Genomic DNA, 12,995 nt, shown 5'->3' on the forward strand with positions numbered 1-12,995 from the left:
TTTTCTCTTTCTGCTCTGCTGTATTTTATTTCAAACAGAGCAGACTTGCTGTTAAGCAGTGGAAAATTTTTAAACTTCAGTAACTGTTTTGTTGGTTGTCCACTTACCGGAATGCCAGTGAAGGTAACTGGAGGTGACTGCCAAGAGATGCTAAAGCTACTGCCATTGGGAGTGAACTTCGTTGACCCTGGAATGTTCACTGGAGGCGTGGCCTGTTTAAAAAGAAAACGTTATTCCAGTATAGAGAGGCCTTTCAAAGACTCTGTCACTCCTTAAAACTGTAAAGCAACTGGGCTTTCAGAGAGTGAAAATAATTCCCCAATGGCACTGGAGACAGGCATTCCGCTTGTGTTCTCTGTGGGCGACAAACATGAATAGGGCAGCAAGAAAAAAACATGCACAACTAATATGTAACTGGACATAAAAAGTTTGCAGGATCTTGCAAGAAGCAGCTTCCACAACAAACATTTTGAAAACTGATGTCCACCCCCCCCCCAAAAGTATACGTCCATATATACCAAATAAGTTCTAAAAAATAGTATCTGGCCAGCTAATAGCAAAAATCTTTATTAGGAATGATCTAAAGCCCCATTATGGTAAAAAAATAAATAAATAAATAAAAAAGTTCAAGACTTATTTGAATACAAGACAACTCCCAATAATTAGAAACCGTATATAAAAATATATATATATATATTTTTTTCATGTATAGAATCTAATTATTGGAGGGTTGGCTTCAATTTGTTACCTTCCCACTGCTAAAGCAAGGAAAACAAGTTTTTTGCGGGGGCAGATGACCAACTTGCCTCCTTCAATTTCTTCCCACCGCAGCTCCTTCCCTCACCCCCAGCCACCCCACCCTTATTATCAGACCCTGCTCTCCCTCAGCACGTGGAAGTGAGGGGCAAATTTGAAAACACTGACTGTACTATGAGTATCCATAGACATAGTTCATCCAGAATTAATACACTTTGCCTTTTTTGAAACTGCTGCAAGTTTTAGCACAGGTACTCCATAAACACATTTTTAAGCAGCACTTTAGCATCTACTTAGAGTACAAACTTCTTTTTTAAGGAACATTTTTCATGTTCCAAGCCAAGTCAATTCCAAATCTATGAGTCATTCAAGAACCAAATATGGCCCTACTACCTGCAAACATCCTCCACCCCCACCCCAAGCCCAGAAGCTTGGGGTTCAGATGCCCCCAAATTTTGCTTGCCCTTAGCCATATGGCAATAGGAGCAAACTAGGGAAAAGTCTCCTATTTCAATGAAGCTGGCATACAGCCAAGATCTTCCCACTGGAAAAAAAAGTGGGAAGCATTACTTTGGCCAGGGTACTACGCCCCAACAGAAAAATGATTTTTCCCTGCAACAAGGAAAACTGCTTTAACAGCCATAGTATTTCTTCTGCCAGGTAAGTATACAAACTATGCAAGACATTAGTCCAAAGCCAAAAGGCTCAAGATTTACCAAATAGTTCACTGGGCTGGGCCGGGCCCCAACAGAGTCAACAGTGTTTCAAGCTATGGTGACCCTACGGCTCAGCACTGCTCAGTCCGTGTGTACTCCAGATAACGCCCACAAAGGATCTATATGGTAATTAGCTCCTCCTACTCATGACTGGAACCAGGTGTTCTTGTCATGAGTTCTGGGATCCCCCAAAAATATATATGCAGATCAGTCACAGAGCAACCTGGTCCAGCTCCATCTCATACAGGGCAGAGCCACACTAATCATATGTGACTGGCTGAGAGAGGGGCCAACAGAGGGATTCTGCACAAACTGTTTGAGGCCCTCTGTGGTGATGTTTGCCAGATATTTAAGGCGGGTGAAAAAACAGGAATCATTGGAAATGAGAACAAAAAGCCCAGCTCAACTGTGGAAGTGAAGAGGAAGTTGAAATATATTCAATGTATTGGCTCACCATGACTTGAAAAAGTGTTGGTACAATGGGCACTATTGTGCACCTTCTTCAGATGAACTACAATAGCGTACCCTTGTGCCAGGTTCTCATTAGCATATTTTCTATACTTACCCAAGCCTGGAGGCTTAGGGTTTGAATGCCCCCAGTTTCTCTTGCCCTCAGCCATATGGCCTCAGGAGCAACCTAGGGAGAAGTCTCTCGTTTCCATAAAGTGGGCATAAAGCCAAGACATTCCCACTCAAGCAGCAAGTGGGAGGTTTACTATGCATTACCTCAATGGGTACTACCTGTGCCAGAAGACAAGTTGGGCTTTCATGTAGCTTCCTGCCAAATAATGCCTTGGAAACATCTGAAACCCCACATCAGGGTGAAGGATGTTTGCTGGTAGTAGGGCCACTTATCATTCGCGACTGACTCGCGGATTTGGAATTGATTTCATAGACATTAGGGCTGGAAGGGACCTCGGGAGATCATTGAGTCCAGCCCCCTGCCCAAAGGGCAGGAAGTCAGCTGGGGTCATAGGATCCCAGCAAGATAAGCATCCAATTTGCTCTTGAAGGTGTTCAATGTAGGTGCTTGAACCACCTCCGCTGGCAGACTGTTCCAGACCTTGGGGGCTCGGACAGTAAAGAAATTCTTCCTCATGTCCAGCCTGAAACGGTCTTGCAGGAGTTTGTGACCGTTCGACCTCGTCATCCCTTGGGGTGCTCTGGTGAACAGACGTTCCCCCAGATCCTGCTGGTCACCCCTGATAAACTTATAGGTGGCCATCAGGTCACCCCTGAGCCTGCGCTTTTCCAGGCTAAAGAGTCCCATGGCTCTCAGCCTGTCATCGTAAGATCTGTTTTCCTGACCTCTGATCATGCGCGTGGCTCTCCTCTGGACTCTCTCAAGCTTCTCCACATCCTTTTTGAATTGTGGAGCCCAAAACTGGACGCAGTACTCCAGCTGCGGCCTCACCAAGGCTGAGTACAAGGGGAGAATGATGTCCCGGGATTTGCTCGAGAAGCATCTATGGATGCAAGCCAGCGTTTTGGTCGCTTTACTAGCCGCAGCATCGCATTGGAGGCTCATGTTCATCTTGTGGTCAATGATGACCCCCAAGTCTTTTTCTTCTGTAGTGCTAACCAATGTAGCACTGCCGAGCCTATAAGGATGCTGCAGGTTTTTCCTCCCAAGGTGGAGAACCTTGCATTTATCGGTGTTAAACACCATGAGGTTCTCGTCTGCCCATTTGCTGAGCTTGTCCAGGTCAGCCTGGATCACCCGCCTATCTTCTGGCGTGGATGCTTTGCCCCAAAGTTTGGTGTCATCGGCGAACTTGGCCAGTCCACTCCTGACTCCAATGTCCACATCGTTAATGAAGATGTTGAACAGTATGGGTCCCAGGACAGAGCCTTGAGGGACCCCACTGGTCACAGGGCACCATGATGAGTGACTGCCATCAATCACAACCCTCTGGGTTCGACCACGAAGCCAATTTCCCAGCCAGTGGATTGTGGTGGAGCCAAGGCCACAACTGGGCAGTTTGGCCAAGAGGTGATCGTGGGATACCAGATCAAAAGCTATTTTGAAGTCAAGATATATGACATCAATCTCTTCTTCCTTGTCCAGGTGATAGGTCACCTGGTCATAGAAGGAAATGAGATTGGTCAAACAAGACCTACCCGCAACAAACCCATGCTGGCTGTCCCTTAGAATGTTAGCCTGGGCCAGTCCCTGCAGAGGAAGTACTGTCACCACTAAGGTGGTTTTCCTAGTTGCTGGGGATAGCTGCTTTTCTGGCATGAGGTAGTACCTGCGGAGGTAATGTATAATTAGCCTCCCACTTTCATTTCCAGTGGGAAGATCTTGACTTCATGCCCACTTTATGGAAATGGGATACTCCTCCCAGCTTGCTCCTATAGCTGATAAGGCTGAGAGCAAGCAAAACTTGGGAGCATCTAAACCCCAAGCTTCCGAGCTTGGGCCTGCATGTAGGATGCCCGTCAAAGGATTTGGAAAAATCTGAAGCCCATGGTAGTGGGGGAGGATGTTTTCTGGCAGTAAGGCCAAATTTGGTTCTTGACCGACTCACGGATTTGGAATTGATTTGGATGATTTGACTTGGAACACGAAAACATGAAAAAGGTGTGTATCTATAAAATGGTGGTCACTGTATTAGTTTTGTATTAAGGTATGTGTAAACAGTGTTTGGTTGAAGTTACTGTATATGGGATAGGGTATTGGATTTTGGCTTTTGTATTGGGTTTTGGTAAGAGAGTGATATTTGTATATAAGTATATTTTATTATAAAAAATATTTCCACGTGTTTTATAGTCATGCTTAGTGTTGGGTGCATTTTAATCAACTTCCTAGTTGGTTTCTATTACTGACTACATACTACTTTTGGCAGCTGTTTAATGATATACAGTGTATTTAATGAGGTTTCCTTGTATGTGAATGTAAGGTGAGGGGCTTTTTTTCCTCATGCTGATGGGAGGAGGAGGGGGAGAGAGGCGACCCTTGTCTTATATTTGAGTAAATATGGTATTTAAAATGAAATTTAAAACAACTAAAGTACGGAAGGAAAATAGTTTCTGATGTCAAACAGTGTTAATGACTAACAATGTGAGGCAGCTTTTCTGCAATTACATGATATGTGTGCTGAAGTAATTATAATAAAGTCAGCCTTTCAACATTTTTTACAAAGTGGATTTAAATCATTCTCCGGATTTAATTATTACAGAAAAGATGCACCTAAACCAACTTTCTGCAGATAGACTATGGCTCTCTTGGCTCATTATCTTTCAAGCTAAGTTTTTATACTGTGCTCATAGCATTGATGGTAACCATCTTTCTTCTTAAGCCTTTTTTGCCCTTTTCAAACTTCCTTTATATGCTGAATGTCCTTGGCTACGAAGTGAGACATTCTGAGGATGCTAGATTTCTCCTCAACCTATCTTCTTAGTTTAATCCCTTCTTATTTTAAAGAATTAACAAAACAGAATTTTTTTTTCCTCTAGGAGGAACATGAGGAGCTGTCTTCAGGACAGGCTTCCCATACTCTTGTGAATCAAACTTTATAATAAAAAGGCTATTATTTTATATTTATAGCATTTTAAATGAGCTGCCCTCCTCCTCTTTAGCTTAAACCATAGAATAAACATCCATTTAAAATACTGCATTTGATCACAGCTACTTAAACTGTCTCCTTCATTAGGCCCAGTCATGTTGAGCAGGAAGGATGACAAGCTAGAATCTTGCAGACCCTTGCGGGAGCTAGTCTTCAGGGAAAATAAGCATTTGTCTAAAGCCATCCTCTACACTCTTTCAAAGAAGAAAGAAACAGCACTACTTGGAAGATATTATATACTGGAACTGAAACTATATGTAAAGCAGTGCTATCATAGTCTTCTAACAGGTCTGATAGAGTCAGCATAGACAAGGTTGTCTTATCTACTACTTGGGGACTGCATATCAGTACAGTCTGTGCCAAAATGCAGCTTTTCTTGATAACATTCAAGCTTTAAGCAGGGAACTCCAGATGATACGAGTATTGCAAATCAAACTTTATTATTTTTCTTTAAAGGGTATATATAAAACAGTGATGTTGCTAGTAGCAGCTATTTGATGCTAGCTATTTGGGGGTTGAGAGAGAGATGGCATCCTTCTCTAGCACTATGTTAGAGAGCCTTGGTTCAGTACTTAAGAGAAAGGGTGACATTGCTATTCTCAGAAATATTCTGAAGTGAGACCTCCTAAGGTAACCTCCAAGTACTGACCCCTGTTTAATTTACAGGCAGCATCAAAACCAATATATTACATTGCTTTAGGAATACATCCACAAGAAGCTGGGAGGTACCTCATTAAATCCTCAAACCCTCCATAAAAGTACCACCTAATCTTAGAAGTGCCTGGAATCCCTAGATGCTAAAAGGCCTACTGCTGGGCATGCCCAACACCGCTGAAATTTTGATGGTAGAGAACAGTAGTTCATTTCTAGCAAAGTCAGGATTCATCAACTGTGCATTATCAAAGTTTATATTGCCCATGAGGCTCCACAGGAACACAGTATTGGAAGGAACGTCTTGGATCGTCAAATCCAATTCCTTACTAGTGCACATACCAAGTTAGAAAATTCCTTCCATAAACTGCTCAAGAGCCATCTTAAAATCAGTCCCACAAGACTGTTTAGGATCATAACATTTCTGATATTTACACACTTTCTTCTCACTTGCAGTCTTCACTTAATTTATGACCCAGACCTATTTGTTCTTGTGACCTTCATTTTAAGTAGCTCTTTTCCTTCCCTAGCATTCATCATCCACCACATGTATTTAGTATACTTGCAATTATATGGCCCTTGTTTTTCTGAGCTAAGCAAGCCAGCCACTTTTACTCTTCTCTCATGACAGGCTTGCTATTCTCCTGATCATCCTAGAATAGTGGTTTTCAACCTGTGGTCTGTGGACCCCCGAGGGTCTGCAGACATGTCTAAGGGATTTGCGTAAGATGACTATGATGGGTCAAAAGTATGTGACTATCCACATTTATAATTCAAAGCGGTCCATACCACTATTTAAAATTTTTTAGGGGTCCACAAATGAAAAAAGTTGAAAACCAATGTCCTAGAAGAAACAGATCATGCTTCTAGAAACAGGAGCACCTACTTCTGTTTCATGTTTTTTAACTGGATGCCCAGAACTGTGTACAGCATTCCAGAAGAGGCTGTATTGTACAATGACATTAATATATCCTTTTTTCCTCTGTCTGTTGGTAAAACCTTGCCTTGTCTTTTCCAATTCCATTACATTAGTAGCTCAGTTATCCTGTGATCAATTAATACACCTAGATTTTCCAACTAATAAACTCCTAAATTAGAGCAGAAATTCTTGTTAGTCCATAATGTCAAGATGGGTCATTTTATACTTTTGCTATTAAATATCATTCCAAATCTACTGTTCCAAACCACAAGTTCATCTTGTTCTTTGTGTATTACATTCTGAACTTACTCTAATGACAATGCCTTCTAACTTGACTATCACCAATTTAATATGCTGATAGTTAAGTTATTTGATAGTTAAGATAGTTAAGTTGTTTGATGAACTTCAGTTCTTTATGCCAAAGTCATTCATGAAAACATTAAACATGATTAGTTCCAACACAGATTGTTGAGGAATTCACGTAATTTCCCAGATGGAAAAACTCTGTACCAAAGTGTAGATATACTGTATTTCCTTTGCTGCACCATCTTTTCTTCCTATTCCCTTTAAACATAGTGTCATAGGGCGGGGACCCAGGAGTGGCTGTGATCTCTCCTGGCGCCCCCTACCAAGCCAAGTGGGTGTCCATGCACCCTTGTTATCTCACCTGCCACGACTTTGATAGTGAAAGTATTGTAAGGGAAGCTGCCTTTTACCCCCTTGAGCATGGTATCCCTTGGCATACTCCCGCTGGTACCCTGTCTACCACTGTTTCTGTGTACTCCTGCCGCAGGGCTACACGTGGCTCCTACCACCCCTTATACCACGCTCCAAGCCTCTCGGATGTCCCAGATGTTGTTAGGTCTAATTATCCTTGTTACGCTCGCCCTTCCGAGCCCGAGCCCTCTCAGGGGCTCCTCTCTGCTCTCTCGCCCTCTCAGGGCTTCTCAGTGTGCTCGCCCCCTCCTGGGGCTTCTCAGTGCACTCGCGCCCACGCCCGCACTGGGGTCTAGCTTGCGCTTACGCAATCAGGGCTCAGGCGGCCTCGGCCTTACCTGGCCCCAGACCCTCTTCTCTGGGTCTTGTGCCCACTGGGCTTCTCACAATTGGGGCTCAGGCGGCCTTGGCCTTACCTGGCCCCCAGACCCCCTTCTTGGGTCCCTCACCCCCGCACTGGGCTCCTCGCCTCCCACTGGGGCCGGGGCCTATACAAACCCCAAAGCGCGGCACCCCCTCTGGTGCCAGGAACCCACACGCTACTGGGGAGCTCCCATGAGGCCTCCTCCAACTCCTACAGCCTCGCCCAGTCCTCTGGTGTAACAACAGACAAAAACCATCAGCCAATTGGCCCCAACTCAAACCCTAGCCTCCTGGCTTAAAACGTAAACCCAAAGCCCTCTGGCTCATCATTATTTCCATCCCTGCCAGGGCTCCTCTGCCTGGTATTCTCACCCCGTGAACTACTCCAGTCATCAGGCCTCCTACCTCTGCCTACTCCCGGCAGAGCTCTCTCCTTCACGGCTGCCAGAAGGGAACTTCCCCTTGGCCTCAGCCTAGGCTGTTTATAAAGGCCAGGCCCTGCCCCCTTCCGGTCAGCTGACCTCTGGGGTTGTCCCGGCAACCCACACCTGCCCTTCTTTAGGAGCAGGGCACTTCGCTGCCCTGCGACACATAGGTACAACATTTAATATTTTCCCATAAGGTGATCCCTGAACGTGACTTATTTTTAAAAACATCTGCTGCTTGATTGTTGATTTCAAATGCCAGATTTCTGGGATGGTGATTATCCAGTCCCCACACTAGATCTCATTTGATTTCATTGAGTTTTGCATCTATTTTGAATGATGTCACTTCCATTTCCCTGCCCTCATTCCCATTAGTTATCCTGCTATTGCCTCCCCGTGGCTCCCCCATGCGCAACATCATAGTTATTCAAAACTGAGGTAAATAATCATTTAATTCTAGAGGAACTTCTCAGAGCATGTCTATGAAATCAGGACTCTGTCAAAAATGAGTGGGTGATATGACTGAGGGTGCTAGTGCTCCATTGAGTTAGTAGCTCAGAGATTATAGGAGGATATGGGAAAACCAGGCTTATATCCCTTCTCTGATGCAATTGAGCCACTTTTCCCATGCCCTACACTTGAGGCTGGAGGGCATTTTGGGGTGACTCTCTATCAGTCTTTTTTGTTTCACTTTGGATGAGGCACTTAAATACTCACTGGAGTACAATGCCCTTGCTGTTCCTCCAGATAAGTTTAGGACATTAGGTACAGTGTCACAATGGTGGGAGTCTACTACAGACCTCCCACACAAAGTCCTGAGCTTGCCCAGGAGTTCTCCTGGGAACTGGCTGAGGCCGCATGTTCCAGGACCATGGTTGTCATGGGTGACTTCAATTACCTGGATATCTCGTGGGAGATTCACTCAGCAAAATCCGAGCAGTTGCAAAGCTTCCTCTTGTACGTGGATGACCTCTACCTGACTAAAGAAGTCTATGGGCCAACAAGAGGCAAAGTGCTGCTTGATCTGGTACTGGCTACTGGGGATGACCTAATTGGCAACCTAGTGATTGATGGGAAGCTGGGTGACAGCGACCACGAGCTGATCACCTTTACCATCTGCCGTAAAGCTGGCAAGTCAGTCAGCAACACAGAAGTCCTTGACTTCAGAAAAGACATTTTGAGAAGCTCAGGAGGCTTGTCAGTCAGGCCCTAAGGGACCATGACCCCAGGGAGAGGGGAGTTCAAGAACAGTGATTGCTCCTCAAGGGAGCGATCCTCAATGCACAAGCTAAGTCTATTCCATCTCAGAGGAAAGGCAGCAAGAGGGCACAGCAGCCCCCCTGGCTCTCCAGGGACCTAGCAGACCTCTTGAGGCTAAAAAGAAAGGCCTACAAAGGCTGGAGGACGGGATTCACCTCCAAGGAGGATTATTTTGCATTGGTCTGGTTCTGCAGGGAGCAAACCAGGAAAGCCAAGGCTGCAACTAAAATCCAACTAGCTTCAAGCATCAAGGACAATAAAAAGTCTTTTTTCAGATACGTGGGGAGCCAGAGGAAAAGCAAGGACAACAGTGGACCCCTGCTGAACCAGATGGGGCAACTGACAACTGAGCCCAGGAAAAAGCCAACCTATTAAATGGGTACTTTGCATCAGTCTTTCATCAGTCCCGTGGCACGCCCATGCCCGCTACAGGACAGGGAGATCTGGGTGAGGGATATCCCCTGCCCTCCATTAATGCTGTCCTCATGAAGGAATATCTTGAGAAGCTGGATACCTTCAAGTCAGCCAGCCCTGACAATCTACACCCCAGGATACTCAAGGAGCTGGCGAGCGTCATAGCTCAGCCCCTGGCACGGATCTTTAAAAACTCCTGGCGCCCTTGTGAAGTGCCTGAAGACTGGAAGAAGGCCAATGTGGTGCCTATCTTCAAGAAAGGGAGGAAAGTGGATCCGGCTAACTATAGTCCCATCAGCCTGACATCTATCCTGGGGAAGATCTTAGAAAAGTTTATTAAAGAGGCCATCCTTAATGGACTGGTTGACGCCAATATCCTAAGGGATAGCCAGCATGGGTTTGTTGCAGGTAGGTCTTGCTTGACCAATCTCATTTCCTTCTATGACCAGGTGACCTATCACCTGGACAAGGGAGAAGAGATTGATGTCATATATCTTGACTTCAAAAAAGCCTTCGATCTGGTATCCTATGATCACCTCTTGGTGAAACTGGCCAATTGTGGCCTTGGGTCCACCATGATCCGCTGGCTGGGAAATTGGCTCCGTGGCTGGACCCAGAGGGTAGTAATTGATGGAAATCACTCATTGTGGTGTCCTGTGACCACTGGGGTCCCCCAAGGCTCTGTCCTTGAACCCGTATTGTTCAACATCTTCATTAATGATGTGGACATTAGAGTCAGAAGCGGACTGGCCAAGTTCGCCAAAGACAGCAAACTTTGGGGCAAAGCATCCACACCAGAAGACAGGCAGGTGATCCAGGCTGACCTGGACAGGCTTAGCAAATGGGCGGACGAGAACCTGATGGTGTTTAACACTGAAAAATGCAAGGTTCTCCACCTTGGGAGGAAAAACCTGCAGCATCCTTATAGGCTCAGTAGTGCTATGCTGGCTAGCACTATGGAAGAAAGAGACTTGGGGGTCATGATTGACCACAAGATAAACACAAGCTTGCAATATGATGCTGCGGCTAGAAAAGTGACCAAAACGCTGGCTTGCATCCATAGATGCTTCTCAAGCAAATCTCAGGATGTCCTTCTCTCCCTGTACTCGGCCTTGGTGAGGCTGCAGAGTATTGCATTCAGTTTTGGGCTCCGCAATTCAAAAAGGATGTGGAGAAGCTTGAGAGAGTCCAGAGAAGAGCCACGCACATGATCAGAGGTCAGGAAAGCAGACCTTACAATGACAGGCTGAGAGCCATGGGGCTCTGTAGCCTGGAAAAGCACAGGCTCAGGGGTGATCTGGTGGTCACCTATAAATTTATCAGGGGTGACCACCAGTATCTGGGGGAGTGTTTGTTCACCAGAGCGCCCCAAGGGATGACGAGGTTGAACGGTTATAAACTACTACAAGACCGTTCAGGCTGGACATAAGGAAGAATTTCTTTACTGTCTGAGTCCCCCAAGGTCTAAAACAGCCTGTCATTGGAGGTGGTTAAAGCACCTATATTGAACACCTTCAAGAGCAAACTGGATGCTTATCTTGCTGGGATCCTATGACCGCAGCTGACTTTCTGCCCTTTGGGTGGGGGGCTGGACTCAATGATCTCCCGAGGTCCCTTCCAGCCCTAATGTCTATGAAATCTATGAAAGTGGCAGGGGCACTTCTCCTGGCACCCCCACTCCCTGGCTGATACTCCCAGGGGGGGCACCAGTGCTCTCACCTGCCCCCCTACCCATCATCTAAGCAGTGAACACTGGCTGTCAGGGGGTGCACGTGCACCTCTGTGCACCCCCACACATTGTCACTGTCTGCCCTAAGTGAAGTGCTGCTAGTGCTGCTGCTGATTCAGCTCTTCCTACAGCCAGAGGCTGTAATCACCTGAGGACCCATCAAGCCTGATGGACTTCATCCTTGACTGAGAGGAATCGCTGCTGCTTACAGCCAGAGGCTGCCTGAAGACTAGCAAGTAGGCAGTCCAATCCCAGCAGGTAGAGTGGAGCTGGGCCTCACCTCATACTGCCACCACTGCTGCTTTACATGGGACCCAATGACACTTCCGCCCCATGGCCCCTTTGGCAATATCAGTCTACAACCTGGAGGATAGAGAGAGAGAGAGAGAGAGAGAGAGAGAGAGAGAGAGTGTGTGTGTGTGTGTGTGTGTGTGTGTGTGTGTGAGAGAGAGAGTGAGTGAGAGAGAGAGAGAGAGAGAGAGAGAGAGGGAGGGAGGGAGGGAGGGAGAGGGAGAGAGAGAGTTTGGAAATGAAGCACCTACAGAAAGCTTAATTTTGAAGTATAAACATTGCACATATTTTTAGTGAAAAAGATTAGGTCCTATAAAACTGATGGGAATCCACCAGCAAAAGTCTGGTGGGGTACAGGGATATCTGCTAGTTCAGTCTGTGTCCCAACTTTTCATCTTCACAGCACATCTAATACATGTGAATGTGTGACGGTTTGGCATGACAATCTGGGGGAATCCCTGGGTGAAAGGTTGCCTGTGTATGCAAGGGACCGTACCTAACAACTTGAGAGGGAAGAGCATCTTCATAGATAGGCTTGCTAACCTAATAAGGAGGGCTTTAAAATAGATTTGCCAGGGAATGGAGACCAAAGCCCTAAAGTAAGTGGGGAACCAGGAGACCTGGAAGAAGAGCAAACAAGAGAGAGCAACAGGCGAGGTGTTCTCATACTTCCTGAGTAATCAGGGCAATCTACTAGTTACCAAAGGTGCCTGTACACAAATGCACAGAGCCTAGAAAACAAGCAGGAAGAACTGGAAGTCATTGCACAGTCATGGCACTTGGTGGGACAGACTTGGTGGGCTAGCTCACATGACTGGAGCACTGTTATGGATGGGTACGAACTGTTCAGGAAGGTGAAAGGAGGAGGAGGAGTTGCACTTTATGTAAAAGATTGATCAGGGCTCCAGTATGAAACTGGAGATGGGCCTGTTGAGAGTCTCTGGGTTAGGGTCAGAGGGGAGATGCTGGGGTAGGGGCTGCTATAGACTACCAGACCAGGAGGAAGTGGTAAATGAGGCTTTCTTCAAACAGCTAGCAGAAGTTCCCGATCACAGGCCCTGGTTCTCATGGGAGACTCACTCACCCTGACATCTGCTGGGAAGGCAATACAGCAGTGCACAGGCAAGCCAGGAAGCTTTTGGAGAGTGTTGAAACAATTTCCTGGTGCAAGTGCTGGAGTGGCCA

The 12,995-nt window shown here is 46.1% G+C and overlaps 1 protein-coding gene across 3 annotated transcripts in view; it reads right to left on the bottom strand.

The window, feature by feature from the left end:
* Positions 1 to 12,995, bottom strand: part of ZNF704 (zinc finger protein 704) — a 225,495-nt gene that overhangs the window by 40,811 nt on the left and 171,689 nt on the right. For all 3 annotated transcript variants that reach the window (XR_016441470.1, XR_016441469.1, XM_090040232.1), the window contains exon 7: positions 108 to 212. Coding sequence is in view for 1 of the 3 variants with exons in the window: in XM_090040232.1 (XP_089896358.1) it covers positions 108 to 212 (105 nt within the window). In the remaining 2 variants the exon portion in view is untranslated. The remainder of the gene's footprint in view (positions 1 to 107; positions 213 to 12,995) is intronic.

The sequence above is a fragment of the Crocodylus siamensis genome, chromosome 3 (genome assembly GCF_052110815.1).
Source record: "Crocodylus siamensis isolate JL-2025a chromosome 3, ASM5211081v1, whole genome shotgun sequence".
Classification (NCBI taxonomy): Eukaryota; Metazoa; Chordata; order Crocodylia; family Crocodylidae; genus Crocodylus; species Crocodylus siamensis.